This window comes from Bombyx mori, chromosome 4 (genome assembly GCF_030269925.1).
Source record: "Bombyx mori chromosome 4, ASM3026992v2".
Classification (NCBI taxonomy): domain Eukaryota; kingdom Metazoa; phylum Arthropoda; class Insecta; order Lepidoptera; family Bombycidae; genus Bombyx; species Bombyx mori.
The window spans coordinates 11,420,369-11,439,244 of record NC_085110.1 but is presented as its reverse complement, the minus strand read 5'-3'; the positions used below and the strand labels follow the sequence as shown (position 1 = coordinate 11,439,244).

Here is an 18,876-nt window from a genome sequence, read left to right as displayed (position 1 = left end):
ACATTACTTTTTGCATGGAAATATGTAAGTTAACATGTAAGCCTAAATTGTGATGAAATGTTAATTTCAGTTATATAAAATAACTTCAACTCTCAGCAATAACAATATATAGAATCAAAATTCTAGAGTGTTAACTCCATACAGTCAGTATAAATGATCCATAGAACGAAAGGAATTGCGGAATGATTTTGAGTTGGTGAGGCGGAAGGTGAAAAGTGTTGGAGTCGAATCCACTATAGGAATCCCTTGTTAATTAACAACCCTTTCCCGAACCTAAAACAAGATCGAACAAAAGCGACACAGGTAACGTTAAGTCCCAAACGTATTTCTTCCCGCTATTACATTCATAGTGATATCACAGAGCAGAAAAGGCTTTTCATATTGATAAGATTGTTATCTTGGTGCGACATAATTACAGCAGTGGACTTCTGTGGGCTGAGAGAATAGAATAGAAAAAAAAACGAATATGATTTCTATTGATTGATATTAACCAAGTTTGAGGGAACAACTGCGAAATTGAAGTTTAAAGCTCGTAATTATACGCACAACGATTTGAGAAGAAGTAAAACTGGAGCGTCAAGCTGTCAAGCGGCGTATGACTATTTCGAGGTCAGCCATGGATAGGCTGAAGAAAATATGGGAGAATCGAAATATCACCAAAGCCACTCAAATTAGACTTATAAGAGCGCTGGTCTTCTCCATTTTTATTTATGCTGCTGAGACCTGGACATTAAGAGCAAGTGAGAAAAAGAGGATAGATGCTTTCTAAATCTGATGCTGGATAAGAATTATACAAATATCATGGACGGAGTTCAAAACGAATCAGTCAATTCTACAGGAACTTGGCATCAAGCAGCGACTATCCTCCATCGTTCAGGGTCGCATTCTCACTTTCTTCGGGCATGTGTCGCGGCGGGGTGACGACTCAGTTGAGCGCCTTGTGGTGCAGAGCATGGTTGAGGGTACAAGACCGCGCACAGCAGATCACCGTTACGTTGGACCGACCAAACAATGGCAGCTCTAAACGGTCCCACTAACGAGTGAATAAGAAGGGCCGCAGTACGCGAGGAATGGCGACATCTGGTGAGGCGCACCACCACCCGAAGTGATGACCAGGGGGGTGCAACTCCCATACAAAGGAAAAGAACATTCAACTAGCGTCATCTTTAGGAACCGGCGAGGTCATTTTTGAAACGTTTTGGCCTTAATGAACTAATAAACTCACTAGATGGCAGATACGAGTTCTGACTCAATAAAAAAGGTTAGCGTACTTTGAAGCAGTGCTTCCACTTTTAGGGAATTCTCCCTTTTTTAGGGAAAAATAGCTGATATTTTGGATGATAAAGACAATTTAAAAAATACCAGGATTTAGGATATTTCGGGGTAAAAAGCAAAGCCTATACTAGTAACTGTTGTGAATTTTAAAATAAACGATAATTAAAGTAAAACAATGAACATTTTATTTTATGGAGAGAGAATGACATTAAGTCGAGTTGACAAGTAAAAGAATAAAAAAGAGTTGTGTATAAAAACTATAAAGGTTTGATTCAACAGTAACCCTCTAGTAAAGTAAATCATAGATTAAGCCACTGCTTTTTTCTTAGGGATTCCCCAGAATCCCAATAAGTATAATCCGCCAAACTTTTATTTACCTATTTTCGTTGATGTCACCAGAACTTACTTGTATTGTAATATACAGGTACTTCATGTACCATGAAAGATTATCATGGTAATTTCATTTACGAAAACCTTGTAATTGTCATTTCCCTTTTGCTAGCAGTTCCTTCTTCAAAGACTGAGGTGGAAAGATTATTCAGTGTTCTCAAATGTAAAAACTGACAAAAGAAACAGGCTTTCTAATGAAACCCTGAACGGCTTGCTTCATAGAAAGTTCCCAACTTTGCCAGCAAACAATTGCTCAATTTTAGAACCGAACAGTGTTAGGTTGCGTGCAGCAAAAGAATATAAAAGCAATGCGTCGACTTCCTTGAAAATTCTAATCCTATAGATCTATGATCTTCTGGGGGCGTTTATATTATATATACCTACATTAAATAATATGCTGTGGTTTATTTTCTGTATTTTATTTATGCTTTCTATATAAAGGATTTATGAAAGTTGTCTAGGAAATTTTAGGGATAAATTCAAAAGAAACTAGGGTAAAATGTGTTAAAAAAAACGTAAGTGGAAACACTGCTTTGAAGTTTTCAAAATTCCAGGGCCGTAAAAAAATCTCAAAAAAAAAAAAAAAGTTTTCAAAATGTCGTAACGATTTAATTTTTTAAATCGTTTTTTTTTTGGTCTTGGTGTGAGTTATTTTACGTTGTAGTATTAATTTAGAGCATCTTTTAGCTTTATGAGAATATTAGACGATTAGACATTGAGAAACTCTGTTTTGAATTCTCTTTAGACATAACTTGGTTCCAATACTTTTTTCTTCGTTAGCGTTTCGTAAGCCTGTGTAACTATTTTCGTTTCTTACAGAAAGTTTATTATTAAAAATCAGCATGCCTCGAAGATCGAAAATGAAATGCTATTTCGGATGCCTTGATAACGGTGAGTTTACACTATTTTCCCGGTATATTATTTGCTAACAGAATTATTATTCATAATATAATTAAATGAATTAGCACCAACTAATGGTCCTTCCTATTTCTGCTGCCTAGCTATCATATATGTTAAGTTTGATCAAAACAGTTGGTGTTAAGTCTCGTACTATCACACACACACCTCAGATAATAAAATTGTCTCGAGTGGGTGGAAGTATTTATGTTTTGCAACTCAGCGTATTATATGCTTATTGTCAAGTGGGCCCGAACTAGTTTTTTGGAATGATCAATCAGTCATGCTTTCCTGTTTAAATAAAATACAGCACAATTGATCTCACGTCCAAAGTTAGATGATGGCATTCACATTTTGTTTCCTGGTGTTTGATAACCAAGTTACACCAAGTGGCCTGTGACCACGTTCATCCTTCTACCCAATATAAAATAATGTTTTTATTTTTGTAGACAAAGGTTTGATAATGACAAAATTTTATGGAAAAATTATAAGGAGCACTAAAATGTCTGAAACATGAAAAGATTGATGCACTATATTTGAACCAGAACGTGTTATGTAATATATTAATTTGTAAGTATGATTACATTAACACTAAATTTTTCATGGTCGTATTTTTTCAATATTTGTTACATACTTAAGATACTTTGTTTCTTCGTTTCAGAAGAGAAACTGATTCAGCAAGGAATGTGAACTCACAAGGGATCTTAATTTTTTTTAAATATGTTTATAATTTATAAATTAATAATTGAAATAGTTCATAAGAACTAAATTGATGCCAATTTTGTTTTAAAATAGGTTGTTTAGTTCTTATAGTTATACTATTACGTTTGAATAGTTGTAATTAGTAAGTTAGTAATATATGAAAATACTGATATAAATTTTTGTAAATGACCTTTTGTTAATTCTACGAGAAGATGATTTTAATTAATGATCAAAAGTTAACGATCTTCAAAAGCATTATTTGCAATTATTTAGATTAACTGTGGAATATATTTGCTAAGTTGTGTTTTCTGTATGAGCAGATATAAATGAAAATGCCCAAACATGATTATGTTTCTTACATTTTCATTATGTGAAATCAATATGCTTGTGACTGAGTATATTAATAATTTATTAAAACTTAAGTGATAGACAGCAACCCCTATGACACTGCTGAAGTTTATAAGCACTGGTGACCACTTATCATGAGCCGGGTTGTGTGCTCGTCTGCTGTTGAGTGCAATAAAAATTTTCGAGACCCTTTCTATTATTTAGATGTAATATTAATGTACATTTAATTTGGATTAAAAGATAAATTTACATTTTATGTTTGCATGTGTATGTTTATAATTCATTTGCATGTAACGAACATCAGTTTCTTTTGTAACAAAATGCAAACTAATGGTTTGTAATGAATGTAATTAACTTTAAGATGATTTTCTTTCAATCTGCTGTTTGTTTCATCTAGTATTACCAAAGCTAAAGCATCAGTAACGTCAGAATAGAAATAATTTAGATAGGGAATAAAAGTATAAGTATTGTAATCATGTCTAAGATTACTATAAGTGTCATTAAGTACAAACTATCAATATTTAAGAGTACTTTAAATCATCATTACATTTTTTAAACATTTTTTGTTTTTTTTTTGTTTTTCAAATCATGTAACAAAACGTTTGTGCAGAACAAAATGTCACATGTTATGAACTTGATTGTGGGTTAATCGTTTCTTAAATTTCTAAATGTTTATAAGAATGCTAAGAATAATTTAGTATTCACTTTAGTGTGTGTATTATCTCTACAATGCTAGTTTAAATGACAATTATTGTATGACGAAGCATAAGTAGTATTTATAGATGTAATATTTTCATACAAGGTCATGATCTGTCACGATCAACTTTAAGCAAGAACTGCTATCATTAAGAAACAAATTTATTAAATTTAATTCAAATTGTCTACTATGTTTATAATGGAAAGCTGACATGTTTATATTTCGCACAAATGACTTAATTGACATTGAATGATTTGATTATCTAGACTTAATTAACTTTTAGATAACTTTCGATTTAATGTTAATAAGTACGCTAGTAGGATTAATCTAGAGGAGTTATTGTTATTCGAAGTTTTATACAATTGTACGTTCATACAATCTTTTAACCGAAAATTGTTTGTAATATAGGGAAATTAAATAGCTTACAGAGAATTACAGCTTTTTATTTTAAAAAACTGTTTTCTCTCTGTATGAAAAGATCTTATCGATTAGAATGCTGAACACAATCAAACATTCCTTAATATCTCATAAGTACTACCGGGAATTCCAGCGATTCTAAACGATAAGATTTTTTCATAAAGAGAGTTATTAAAAATATTAAAATTACTAAAAAAGCCACCTGGTGGGGGGTAGGGAGACTAATAATCGACTGTAGCGACGCCTGCTGGACCGGGCTTTAACTAAAGCAAAAATAAAAATGAGAGTTGCGCATCTATCTCTAATATATTAAGTGTATAATCTATGGTGATGACCACGACCACTCTGCCAAGAGTATATACGACTGAGAAGAAGAAAACTGGACTATGACGTCTTGTGAGTCCGAATAGGTAGCTCTAGAAATAGGCGGGGTTACCTACCAGTAATGCGTTTCGGTTTGAAGGAGGACAGCCGTTGTATTATAAAAACTGAAACCTGAACTCATGTCTCGAGGTGGATGGCGGCATGTACGTTGTGGATGTCTATGGACTCCGGTAGCCATTAACACCAGGTGGGCCGTGAGTTCGTTCATCCATCTAAGTAGGTAATAAAAAAGTGCAAAAAACTGTGTAAGAAAATGAATTTGGGGGATTATAAGTGCGCAGTAATTAGTAGTAAGTATGGAATTCTTAATTGGATTACTATTAGGCTAGTAATTACTATCGTTCTATTATTAATTAGGCTAGAAATTATAGTATGGAATGTTACCCCATGATCTACCCAAGTGAAGTAAATTGTCCATTCGAAACAGGGTAACACGCTCTTCTTTCTTTTTTTTCCTACCTAAAGTGATGGTCTAGACAGGCCATATCAGCGTAAACTTAACTTGTAGGTGAGCTCACGAAGCTGAAACCTGACGATGTTGCTAACACGAAACCTAGCAAGAGCCGTGCTTCGCAGAATCTACCGCCGGATCGGAAACAAGACCCACTGAGAAGATCCGGCGAGAAACTCAGTGGGCTACGTTCCGTGCGGTGCGTCCGGCGCGGGTCAATGGGTAACAAGCTTCAAAACTTACATGTACGTTCCATCGTGATCTATTAAGTGTAGTGTCTGCTTACGCGGCCCGCACACATATAAGCTCTCTGCAGGTTATCTAATTCAGTTTCTACAAAATAGCCGTTGGAGAACCGAGGTATATGAGAAATATCGACTTTCACGAGGACCCCCATTTAGAATTGAAGTATCTGAAGACAGTGTCAGATCGTTTCTTTGGAAAAGCGGCGCGGCACGATAATACTCCTATCGTGCCCGCCTCTAACTATATATCTGACCCAGGCAATGGGCACATCCTATTTATGAACTTTTTCCTATGTAATCGTTGGTAGCCTACGGGCTACTCCAGGTACGCGCGAACGGGTAGGTGAGCTCACGGGCTCGATCTGAGAGAATTTGTTAACACTAGCCCTAGCAAGAGCAGTCCTTTGCAGAATATACCTCTGGGACGGAATCGCGACCCACTGCGAAGATCCGGGGAGAACTCAGTGGGCTGTGTCTATGGGTTAGTTCGCTCGCTGAACTCTTCGTCGTAATTGACGAGGACGGTGACGGGGAAGTGATGCCGGGGCATCCGATTTTATCTATGCTGATAGCCTTGAGAGGCTAGTTCAGCTTCCCCTTGCCGTGTAGTTGAGCTCATACTGGCGCTAGCAAAAGCAGTGCTTCGCAAAATCTACCACCGGATCGGAAACGCGACCCATTGAGAAGATCCGGCGAGAAAATCAGTGGGCTGTGTCTATGGGTTAATTCACTCGTCGAGCCCTTCGTCGCAAACGACGGGTTCAACGGGGACGGTGACCGGTGCTTGTGATACCTAAAAGTACCGTTAATGGATCGGAAGGATCCGTAATGACGTGTTTAGGGCAACGTCGACTGTTTACCATTCGGTCCACAGGATCGGGTATGTAATTTACGGCGGCCACGACAATCTATCCAGGCTATCCTGCAGAAACGGGATTGAATTACTTGAAAGAAGTTTCAGATAAGGCGGGCCGCGTTAGCGAACACTATACTTGCATAGGTCATGACCGGGCGTATGCAAGTTTTGTAGAGTGTCACCTTATTACGAAGGGACAATTTATTTCGCTTTCTTACCCTCGTGTTTTATATAATATAGCCTTGGCAATTTCTTATTTTATATGCAAGATTTTGTTGACAATTAATAATGTTAATCTTAATTATGTCATTTGCCACTGTTGATATCTTTAATAACATGCAATAACAATTTTCTAGGGAAACTAGGTAACTTAGAAAAGCAGTAAATCACCTCAATAGGCTAATTAGGATCCTGTTTTAACTCGATAAGAATTTTCCAATTCTTAGATTTAGAGTGCAATAAATAATAAGACGGATTATTATTATTAAATATTACTGAAAGTTTAATAAAACAATTTATATTTCTAAATGTTTTAATTACCATGGAACAGTTTACACGGGTAATATATAGATTAACTAAATTGAAAACGGAAACATACGGCACAACGAAATTTATTTAATTTGATACCGCATGAGAAAAGTGGGTGGTATTCATCGACTTAATGCCAATGATTCTAATTCAGAACCTTTCATGGCATGGCACTAGTCCTCACACAATCTCCTATCATACTCAGATACAAGTTTATTAAAATCAAACATTTACATTTTCTGAGCTTGGTCTTGTGATATGCTATACTTCAAGTAGAAAGTAGATTACGCACAACCGTACGTTCTTTGTAATCCTCAACAATTTTACATCTCATAAAAACTTGCATTAATCACGCAAACATCGTTCCTGTCAGTGATGCTCACAGACTAGCAGACACTCAGACATTAAATTATAGGTAAAAAAATATATGAAACTCTAACATTTCTTTTAACCACCATGTCCATATTATTTATCTTTATTGTTATTCGTTTTTATACAGATGGATCATGAAAATCGGTGATGTGTACCAAATGGAAATCAGTGTAAGCGACGTCGAAAATAGATCACCTATTAAAATTAAGATATTAACAAAAATAGGCCAGGAAGCATTCAGAATTCCATGCGAACACACGGTTAGCACCGAACGCGGTGTTAACGATTTAAATTAAGGGTCACTATTAATTAAAATACAGAGTATTGTCTGTTGACTTAAAATTTAATATAAGCTGAGTTACTTCGGCATCAGAAATGACTACAAAGATTTTTAATTTAGAAAAAATTATTATATTTATAAGGTACGTCACCTGAGCTGAGATTCCAATTTTTTTGTCACGATTTTACAATTTTTAAAATAGGCCTGCCGATTTTCAATTATTCTATTTCATATCAAAGGAAATCCGTTAATTACATAATATGTACATTTTTTTTTTTAATTCGAGAGCGGAAGGAAATAAGTTCTCATTCACCACAAGCCCCGGTCAAACTATCGTTTATCGTTTTAAGGTATATTTTTTTAAATGTGGTAAATAATGTCTATAACTTCAATGATGTCAAAATTTTAATAAAATTTAGATCAAAATGTTATAATTGAATATGGATTGTTAATGATTAACGTTTTACTATACTTTATTAAGACAATAAATAGGTATTTACTATTTGTCGCTCACAACGAATGTTAAATGAAATAATTATAATATACCAATAGTAATAAAATTGAAGTCTTTTTTTGTTTTTTTACTTTACCATTTATTCCACACAGACCATAAAAAATTAAACCATTTAAATAGGATGTACTTAAGGTGAGTCTAGCTTAAAATTCTTTACTCCGCAATTAATGTGGGGAATTTCTAACACAGTATTTGCAGCTAAAATATTTTTAAATTTCTAGCATATTTGAGCGTTTTTAATAATATAGATTCGTAATAAAAACAGTAAGACCTAAAAGTTAAAGTTGTATAAAAATCATTCAGTATTAATGGTCCATCCAACGCTGCTGCTCTCAAATGTTTTGTGGTGAATGATAAGTTATCACAACCAATAAGGCGTCCTTCTGTCTCTAACAATGTCGAGAGAACCTTAAACATATTTTATTACACCAAATTTTTATTTCGCATACCACACATCGTCTATGCTACCAACATCAACGACGGACAACCACATACATTCCTCCTTTCATACATCTTACAAAACATATTAATAATTTATACAATTCACAATACCTTGCACATGTGCATGCCTAAAGTAACATACATCATCTTTCATACGTCAACTTCCAAAAGAACACTTTAACTCACATAAGTAAACATACCACAGCCACTGTCTGTATTTATAATACCGAATAGGAAAATGCTCTAACTTTCAAGATTATCATGGAAAGATATAGCCAGGCATACATAATTAGTTATGTGATATATGAAACGATAAGTGCATTTTTGTGTGAATACGTCATAGATACTATCAATTATTACTTAAATTTGTTTAAATATCTACGAAGTTTCGTTTTCATAAATTATTAGGACACAATAGTACTTAATAACTGCAATTTAACATTTAGCGCGTTTAACAATAAGAACATACTCTCTCATAAGACTAATATTTAACATGCTGACCGAAACGTACAAACTGACGATGTATGCACTTATCGATTTATTTACTAAATGGACTTTATAATTTGCCTGACTTCAAAAATTGATTTTACCAGCAGTATGTTGTTTCAAGCTGCGTTTCAATGCTGTGGTCGGTAATTCCAAATCTGTGAAAAACAATTGATTGAGACAAAAATATATTTATTAAATATATGTTTTTAAGGCTATGTGTCTGAAATCGTCGTGGCCTAAATGATAAGACCTCCGGTGCATTCGTATCTAGTGATGCACCGGATTCCGAATCTCTCAGGCAAGTACCAATTTTTGTAATGAAATAAGTACTTAACAAATGTTGAGATTGTCTTCCACGGTGAAGAAATAGCATCGTGTAGTAAAAAGAAAACTCGCAAAATTATAATTTGCGTCATTACTGGTAGTAGAACGTCTTATGAGTCCTCACGGGTAGGTATCACCACCCCGCCTATGTGAAGCAGTAATGCGTTTCGGTCTGAAGGGTGGGGCAGCTGTTGATACTATATACCTTATACTGAGACCTTAGAACTTGTATCTCAAGATGGGTGGCGCATTAACGTCGTAGATGTCTATGGGCTCCAGTAACCAATTAACACCAGAGGGGCTATGAGCTCGTCCACCCATCTAAGCAACATAAAAAAAAGAAATATCGCATGAATCCCACCCAATTGAAGCTAAATTTTGTCTACAACGGCGTTATTATTGGTTTATTTTACGCGAAACCTACTGGACCTATCTCGAATTTCGATGAGTTTTGATGGTTAATTGTGAAATATTTCTCTTTGTAGTCAAAGTCAGATAATTTTGAAATTTAATGCTGGCGGAACCACATGGTTGCTCAAACCATCAATTATAAAAATCCTCGGTTCCTGGCTTTTTTAATTATATGAGCGGAAGAGTTCTGGGCCTCAGATGTATAGAAACTTATGACTGTTTATGACCCATATAAGCAATAAAAAAAAACCAGGATTTTAGAGATTTGTTAGAAAAATATGATGCATTGAAAATATTATATAAGGCTTTGATGATTTTAGAATGAGAAAACCGTTTAAAGCAATATTTCGATTGAAAAAAATCTAACACCGTGAATAAAGGTTTTTACTTCAAATATTTTATTAGGTTGAATATTTAAAGTAAAACTACACGTTTGTTGTGTTCGGTTATAAAAATTTAATCTGTGATAGACCAAGTTTGATTCAGCACAAATTCGATCAATACGAAGTTCCTAAGCATACTCTCAATAAGTCATCTATATAGTTCTCGTACAAAACTCTGACGGACCCGGGGGCGTTATTATTAATTTAAAAGTTCTGATCCAATCCGCACTGGTTGGCAAGTACCACTATTCTGCCTATTTTTGTCATGAATCAAACAGACGTTTTGTTTCGTAAAGTATGATAATTACCAACCACGATTTACTCTGCACTACCTTTGGTTGATTGGTAGAGAATGCCTTTGGTATTAAGTTCGCCAATGTAAATTTTATATGAAGTGTAATAAATCTATTATACATATAAATAAAATTGGTGTGCCTGTTTGTAATATTGAAATAGCCGCTTTTTACTACATGCATAGGAAATACGGTACATAGGTACACCAAAATAACATTTTTTTTACAATTTTGTCTGTCTGTTTGTTCCGGCTAATCTCTGGAACAGCTGGACCGATTTTGACGTGACTTTCACTGATAAGTTAGCTGATGATATAAGGAGTAACTTAGGCTACTTTTTTTAGACTAGCTTCGCCTCGCGGCGTCACCCGTGGTGCGTCAATAACCGCGGGTTACATCGCGGGACTCAGCTATCAATAATAAAATTTAATGTTTCCGAAGCGAAGCGAGGGCGGGTCGCTAGTAAATAAATAATTCTAATGTCTGTGGAAGTTCGGTCTAAGTATTATTATTTTTTTCATTTATGGCCTGGTATCTAGACCTTTAGGCCATTCGGTCTAAGTATTGAAAGTGAAATAATTACCAGCTGGCAAGAGGGAGGGTCTGCTTGACGCGACGCATCTCTTTGGTCGCCCAATTGGCGAGCGTCTTGGTGCGCGCCACGCGGGAGCGCCGCGCCACCTGCAGCATGTCGGTGAGCGGCTTGGTGTCGAGCATGGGCAGCACGTGCGCCCCGAACGCGTTAGTCAAGTCGCCCATGAGCCCCGATATGACCGCCATCTGGGCGTCGGTGCGGTCCTCTTCGTTCGCAACCTGAATCATGAAGTTAACGATCGCCGGCACGTGCGGCTCGACGATAGCGATGTCCGGTCGTACCTGTTTATAAATAATAATATAAAAATGAATTGCTGTTCGTTAGTCTCGCTAAAACTCAAGAACGGCTGGACCGATTTTGCTTATTTTGGTCTTAAATTATTTGTGGAAGTCCAGAGAAGGTTTAAAAGGTAGATAAATATGAAAATGCTCGGAATTATATAAAAATAATAATTTTGTTGTTCCTTTGATGTGTCCCCCGTCGGACGGATTCCTTTTGTTTGTTTTAAATTTATTTTATACAAAAGCTTAGGTCTTTTATTTATCGATTGAGGCACTACGAAGTCTGCCGGGTCAGCTAGTAAATAATAATTTTAAGGAAGCTGTATTTAAAGTTTAAGTAAGCATATATATTATTTGTTTAATAAATTTCACCAGCCAAATTAATCGAAGAATATCAATACCAATTAATTATTTTCTTGTTATTTGTTTGTTGTACATATTTTTGTTTGCTGATTTTATGGTGAAGCACCAGGCATCTACTTATAGCCTCGGAGTGATTTATTTTTTACATAAATATTGGTGGATATTATTCTCCAAGTCAGGATCACTAATTTGACAAGGAAATTTAGCTTAGAAAATTTCTAGAACCACAATCTATGTATGGCGGCAATCCGAAAACTCCCATGTTGAATGGAAGAAAATGTTTATTTGTGATAAATTGTGTGTAGTTACAATACAACACCTTCAAAGCCAATAATAGATTTTAGTCTAGGTATCACATTATGACTTTATTTTTACAGATTAAGCAATTATCGTAGGAACATATCTACAAATATTCTACATTTCCAATGAACATAATATTATAATCTCAACAATATTCAAGAAACTATAGTAACATACCTGAGAACCTACACCTTTAAGGCCTTGAATGATTCCAGTGTATGCTTCCAGAACGCTTTCGCGGAGTTCACCCAAATATTCAACCATATCATAGTCGTTATGGTCCACTTGAGCATTACTAGCCTGCAATCATTTCATTATTAAATGTTATCAGACAGACAATATTATAAAATTCGTTAACTTGGTATCCCAATATATGTAACATGTCCTCATTTAGTACAGGATTGATTTACCCAGGACAAACTACTGCACTTTATAGCTAAGCTTTCGACCCTTTATGAACAGACATACCTGCAATAGCATTTGCATGACGACATCAAAATATTTTCCAAAATCGCTACCAATACTCAAAGCAATGTCTCCAAATACAGATAATATTTCAGGCTTCACTGATCGGTGAATTGATGGATCACCTAAATTCTCCAATAACAAAACTATTATCTCATCACAATAGGGTGCCATCTGCAAATAAAATAAATAACGAAAAAATTACAATTGCTGACAGATAATAAATTGATAATAAAGTTTGTCAAATAGATTTTACTGACCTTATTTTTCAAGGCGCGACAGATATCACCAGTCAATCCTACAGCTGCAATGCAAACTTGGTACTCCTGGTGGTTTTTAAGACCAGTATAAAGGTATTTTTTGAATGTATCCATGTATTTTAAAAACTCTTCTCCTAAGACTTCAACAAGAGTAGAAACAGCCATCAGAGCATCCTCCTGAACACTGCCTGCTTTTCCAGCATTACTTGCAAATACAGTTAACAAAGCAGTCATTATTGTGTCTGATATTTGAGGAGCATCATCAGGAGTAACTTTTTTTAGAACCGAATGCAAGGTAGCACATAATAAACTTTGGAGGTCGTTAAATTGAGAACGGTCAGCTTGACTAGAAACATGTATTTCCATTTGTAGAACTTGTTGGAGTCTCTCAAGTATAACCATAGTGGTCTTTTGGACTGTGACATAACAGTCACTGGGCGAATTTTTGACCATTTCCATTAGAGCTTCATATGCAGCTGATCTCAAATTATGTTGAGCAGCATCTTGACGATCCGTTGTTTCAAGTAATCTCTGAACGATGAAATCAAAATAATTTGACATGCAATATGTCTTTGGCTGATTAGAATCACCCCCATCCGCTGCCTCGTATGCTGCTTCTGCCAAACCGGTGAATGCCCAACAAACATTAGCTGCAACTCTAGGTTCAGCTTTTAAACCATTTACAAGACTCTCTAATAATGGTTTCAAATATGTTTCATTGATAGCAGCTTCAGGGACAATTTCACAAATTCTACCAAATGTCCAAGCAGCGGTGTCCCTTACAGCTATACTAGAATCATACATCGCTTCAATCAAAGTTGGCATGGCATTTTCCACTAATGGTTTCAGAGTGTTAGCTCCAAGACCACCAAGAATTGAACCAAATGCCATTAGAGCAGCTTCTCTGTATCGCCAATTTTCACTTTTAATGTTACAATTAATAAACGGTAACACATGCGGTACAATTTCGTCTTCACAGCAATTTGACAAAAGCATAAGACAAACAGAAGCAGCCTTTGACGGATTCCATTCCAATTCATCATCAGAATCATCTTGTTTTGTTAGTTTTTGCATCAAGACAGGTGCAAGGTATTGAAGTGCCCCTCTTGCATAGAATCGTGAAGTTCTAGTTGGAGGTCGACCTGTGAATTTGAAGTAATAATGAATTTAGAAAGTTTATACTTAGTCATTTTTTTAAACACAACAGGAGAATAGAAGTATCACTTTCATACCTGCTTCAACTGCTTCAGCTTCTTCAATTGCGAGATCTATTTCCTCATCGCTCACATTGGACCAGAATTCAATACCTTGTAATGAAATCTCATCAATATCAGATTTCATAGCCTCAAGTGTTATGGGGAATAGAGCTTGTCCCATGTAAGGTTCCATATGTTGATAATAAAGTGATAAAATTTTCACCTGAAGATAATTTTGTTTGATTAAAAACTATTTTTTAAATTAATTAATACAGTAATTGTTTAAATTTAATCATGTCAATAGCTGGTATCCCAAAAAATAAGTCTTAGCTTTGTTATTCATGTTAATATTATAAATTTATAACTGAGTAAATGTAATATTAATATAAATTGTAATTCATACACTTTCATATCTAACTAATCAATCATTAATTATGAAATTTTACATAAATGCTGTCAAGAGTACAGAAAAGGACATAAAAGGATACTATCCACAAAAAAGTAATATTCCTGAGGTATATAATTTTTTCTACTTTCATGGGAAGAAAGCTAATGTGGTAGCTAAGGTGGTATTTTATTTTAATTTTAAATATAATACTTGGATTCACATTATATATTTATAAAACTTACTAAGCATTGCAAAGCAGCAACGCTGATTCTCATGTCACTAGACTGTGTGGCTTCACAGACAACCTCCATAATAAAGTTTCTTTCATTTTCTTTTTCAAAGTTCGCTCTGGTGAATTCTAGAGAGTTGAGCAAAGCTTGAGTAGCAGCTAGTCGAACATGATTACTGGGTTCAGTTGACCTCATGCCATGTATGATGGCCGTAAGAATTTGATTACTTCTTTCTGTTAATACTTCAGCATCAATATCCTGACAAATGTAGCCTAGAAGAATAAGAAATACATCAGTATTGTTAAAGAGATTAATAGCAATTTGCCTTTAGTTATAAAGCACAATTAAAACTGTAATTTTTTTTTTGTTTATTTATATAACATAATTTGTCATAGCTCTTTTAACTATCAAATGTTCATTCAGTTACCAATAGCCTCCAAAGTCGCTTCCTTTTTGAGTTCAGTAGATTGGACATGAACAACATTTTCTACAAGAATTGGTATTAGATCATTCCATTGTCCTACTGGGAGCTCAGCTACTGCCACATACGCCACACACTGTGCTGCTGAACTTGGACGACTATTCTCTGTTCCTATAGCAGCTAATATCTAAAAAAGAAACTAGTATTAAAATTAAATATAACTTGGTTACCTACACCTGATGGAACTTATCAGATTCTCCACCTTCATTAGTTCAAGCTCTATACTATAACTATACCTGAGACCTTAGAACTTGTATCTCAAGATGGGTGGCGTAATTACGTTTTAGATGTCTTGTGTGTTTGTATTTATTAGTGTTGTGTTAAATTATATTTATTACTAATTTTAATTTTAATCTAAGTAAGACATACAGGGAATTGCTATTTAGACAATAATTGAGCAATTTAGCTTAGAGATAATATTATATATATTTTTATTATTAAGTAACTTATTAGTGAATTTTTCAATGTTTCACTTGTTTCTTGTTTGCAATATTGCCTTACATTTTCTTTTATATAAAGTCGAACATCTTCTGCCAAAGCCAGCCATCTTTGTTGATATTGTTGTTTAAGTGTAGGATCTTTAGAAGTGAGATGATTTTTCAATTGCAAACCAGCTGCCATCCTAGCCACTTGACTGTTACCACCTTGGAGAAGGACATCGGACAACATTTTGATGAATGTTGTGAAATTTGTGGTGGCAGCATGGTCGAGGTATCTAACTGCTGCTTCCAATTCATTTCGATCTGTAAGCAATAACCATAATCTAAGTACATAATTTACAAAGTGAAGTACCCCAAATTTAACTATGTCTGTATACTGATATGTCACATGAAAACAAAAGGTGTTAGAGAATCAAATTTGTGAGGTCTTTTTTGTATTTTATTACCACTGAAACCAGGCGAGAATATGGGCCACCTAATGGTGAGTAGTCACGATCACTAATCCAAGTCATCCATGCCAAGGGAACATCAAAACCAATTGATTATTTAGTACCACTACTTCTTTTATTATAATTTCTTAATAAATATTTTTATACTTTGAAATAATGTTGTTTAAATATATTTTATACGGCCCCTGTTGCACATTGTTTCTTTCTTATTAGGGTATGTATGTACAAAATCGTTACCTATTCATTTAATACTACAGAATATCCACTATTTTCTAACCTTAAACTTATTTTTTTGTTTTTTATATGTACAATGAATTAAAATAGCTATTGAATTCAAAAGTTATAGCACACTTTTTCATTGAATGTTAATAACACAGACATCGTGAGGTTCGAAAGCTGAACTAGAAGTTTCCTGGATGACAGGTAAGCATTGCGGTTGGTGATACTAGATAAAATTACAGTCTCGTTTTAATTCAAATGCTTTTTGCTGAGAAATGCCATTTTTTTATCCATTCTACAGTTTTTCCGGATAAATTTCAGAATCATGGCATAGTTTATAGGTAGCAAAAGTACGTTATTTTCTATAACGCCATCCATGTTCATGTTGATGTTAGTCATATTACTTACCAGGTGAAACTGTCTTCTCAAGTATTTGTATAAGCGTTAATGTTGTTTCTGCGTGCATTGTTTCACTATTCTTAAGTTTATGTTGCAAAAGACTGACTCAATCCTGTTTTTTGAAAAATAGAAACCGGCGGACGACGGAAGAACACTCATGAAATATTGGCTATTGAGTATTGTTGCCAGCAGAGGGTATTTTTAATCTATACTCTATTTCAATTGTGATAGTGTAGGACACTGGCCCACGAAATCTGGTAAAGATGTCGCTAGCAGCTGATTTTTCAAGAAAAAAGTGTTTGGTATTTAATCAAGTGTAATTTCTCTCGATTTCCCCCAAAAGGCACATATAAACCACAATAAGTTTTTCAATTTCAAGTATTTGGTTATATATCATGACAATGATAAGCTTTCCAAGAAGTCCTAATGGATTTACCATAATTAATCTCAAATAGCAAATAGTTATTTATGCGAGCATTCAACTTTTGTCCAGTTCCTCATGTCACACATCTGCAGTAATGCTGTTGCCATTTGATCAGAAGGTGTGATACCGGCACTAGACCATCAAATATTGACCATGACTTTTATGGATGTGTTTTTGTTTAGGGCATTGCTTAATTGCTTAACCAGGGTATAATCAACATGATGACCGCTTACAATTATTAAAAATAATAATTTTTTCTTGGCAAGTAATAATGCGGTTTAAAATCCCTTACTTTCTGAGTCTGTCGAGCAACTGTATACGCAACTTATATTTTAATGCGTTCGTCGCGTTGGCGATCGTTCAATTGGTACAGCAACTACATAACAAGTTTTGTTACTTTCCCAATTTGACGCAAATAAACCTATATTGTATTGATGCTAGCATTAAAAGCTGTTGCTAATTCAACGATAGCTTGAGTGTCGTTATTTTCCACGATCGCTTCTGATTCGTCGTTGATGATTGTATAGATTTAGGCGTTCGTATTTTATATCAAATTTCCGGAAAGGCTTACTCAAAGTGTTCACTCCATACATATATAATTAATGTTGTGGGTTGTTTGTGCGGCATTGTTGCCGCGATGGAACTCTTATTCCATTATTACATATATTTTTACTATACCTATATTAACATGAATGTGATGAAAACAAAGCACTAATCAAATGACCGAATTTGAAAATAGAATTCCATATTTTATAAATAAGATTAGGTAATTTGAATTTATGATTTATTGCTAGAATTTAAATTTTTTTCTAGGCATGCATGATGTGTCATAATAATATGGCCTTGTAAAACGGCAACTTCGTAAAGATATACATAAATAAGACATTTCAAAATACAAGAATATAGGTCTAAGGATAAAGATCTATTTAGCTTTGAATTCGCTTCTATTTACCAGTCAAATTTAATAGTCAATTCAAAAAGTGAAAAAAAATTTACTTTGGACAAGTTGTTTGCGTTCTTGAACTCATACACAAAACCTCGTGCCGGAAATTGAATTTGATTCACAAAATCGTTCGGCAGTTCCAAATTGGTTTTATGGGAGTTGTGAATGTGAATCTGTATTGAGTCAACACGGTAGCGAGTATTCAGTGTGGTGCGAGTTTTTGAACGTTCTCGATAGCGTAAAAGTTAGCTCATATTTGTATGGAATGGGATCGTTTGCCTACGTTTGCCGTTAGGGGCGCTGTTTCAATTGCATACAAAATTGGGTTAACTTTTACGCTATCGAGAACGTTAATAAACTCGCACTAAGCACACAGAGCAGAAAGTTGGAGTTAGGTGGACTCCGAAAAACATTACATAAATATAAACAAGTTCATTTTACTCAGAACGGTTCATTTAACAATTAATCGGAACAAATCACTCATGAGTTACACAAGTCTGCGTCCGTATGCTTAGGGCGAATTTTCTACGTTCTTGATAGTGTAAAAGTTAACTCAAATTTGGAGTTGGAATGTTTACCTACGTTTTCTGTTCGATTTGCTGTTCCAACTGCATACAAATTTGAGTTAACTTTTACGCTGTCGACAGTGTTAAAAAACTCTCACTAAGCACATCGTACTATAATTATTTTTAGCAAAAGCGCGAGGAGTAGAGTAACATGAATAAAATGATTATTCTGTCAATTTA

General features: G+C 34.7%; 1 protein-coding gene and 1 long non-coding RNA gene across 5 annotated transcripts; one reads left to right on the top strand and one right to left on the bottom strand.

The window, feature by feature from the left end:
* The first annotated feature begins 233 nt into the window (after positions 1-233).
* LOC134198790 (uncharacterized) lies at positions 234-8,402 on the top strand. Of its 3 annotated transcripts, none has more exons than XR_009972986.1 (5): positions 234-2,308; positions 2,485-2,556; positions 3,012-3,132; positions 3,224-5,400; positions 7,690-8,402. It is a non-coding gene; the product is annotated as an uncharacterized LOC134198790 (long non-coding RNA). The 3 variants fall into 3 exon arrangements; XR_009972985.1 differs by lacking the exon at positions 234-2,308 and adding an exon at positions 5,619-5,806 and having other exon boundaries at positions 2,316-2,556; XR_009972984.1 differs by lacking the exon at positions 234-2,308 and having other exon boundaries at positions 2,316-2,556.
* On the bottom strand, positions 7,177-16,973 carry LOC101742901 (importin subunit beta-1). Of its 2 annotated transcripts, XM_004930937.5 has the most exons (10): positions 16,773-16,973; positions 15,758-15,999; positions 15,203-15,383; positions 14,788-15,047; positions 14,194-14,380; positions 12,962-14,103; positions 12,705-12,875; positions 12,414-12,536; positions 11,281-11,573; positions 7,177-9,441 (listed from the first exon to the last, which is right to left on the bottom strand). In XM_004930937.5, coding segments are annotated over exons 1-10 (2,658 nt in total). In that variant the 5' UTR covers positions 16,831-16,973; the 3' UTR covers positions 7,177-9,440. The 2 variants fall into 2 exon arrangements, with proteins under 2 accessions (XP_004930994.3, XP_037877861.1); XM_038021933.2 differs by lacking the exon at positions 7,177-9,441 and having other exon boundaries at positions 11,277-11,573; positions 16,773-16,968.
* Between the last annotated feature and the right edge of the window lie 1,903 nt (positions 16,974-18,876).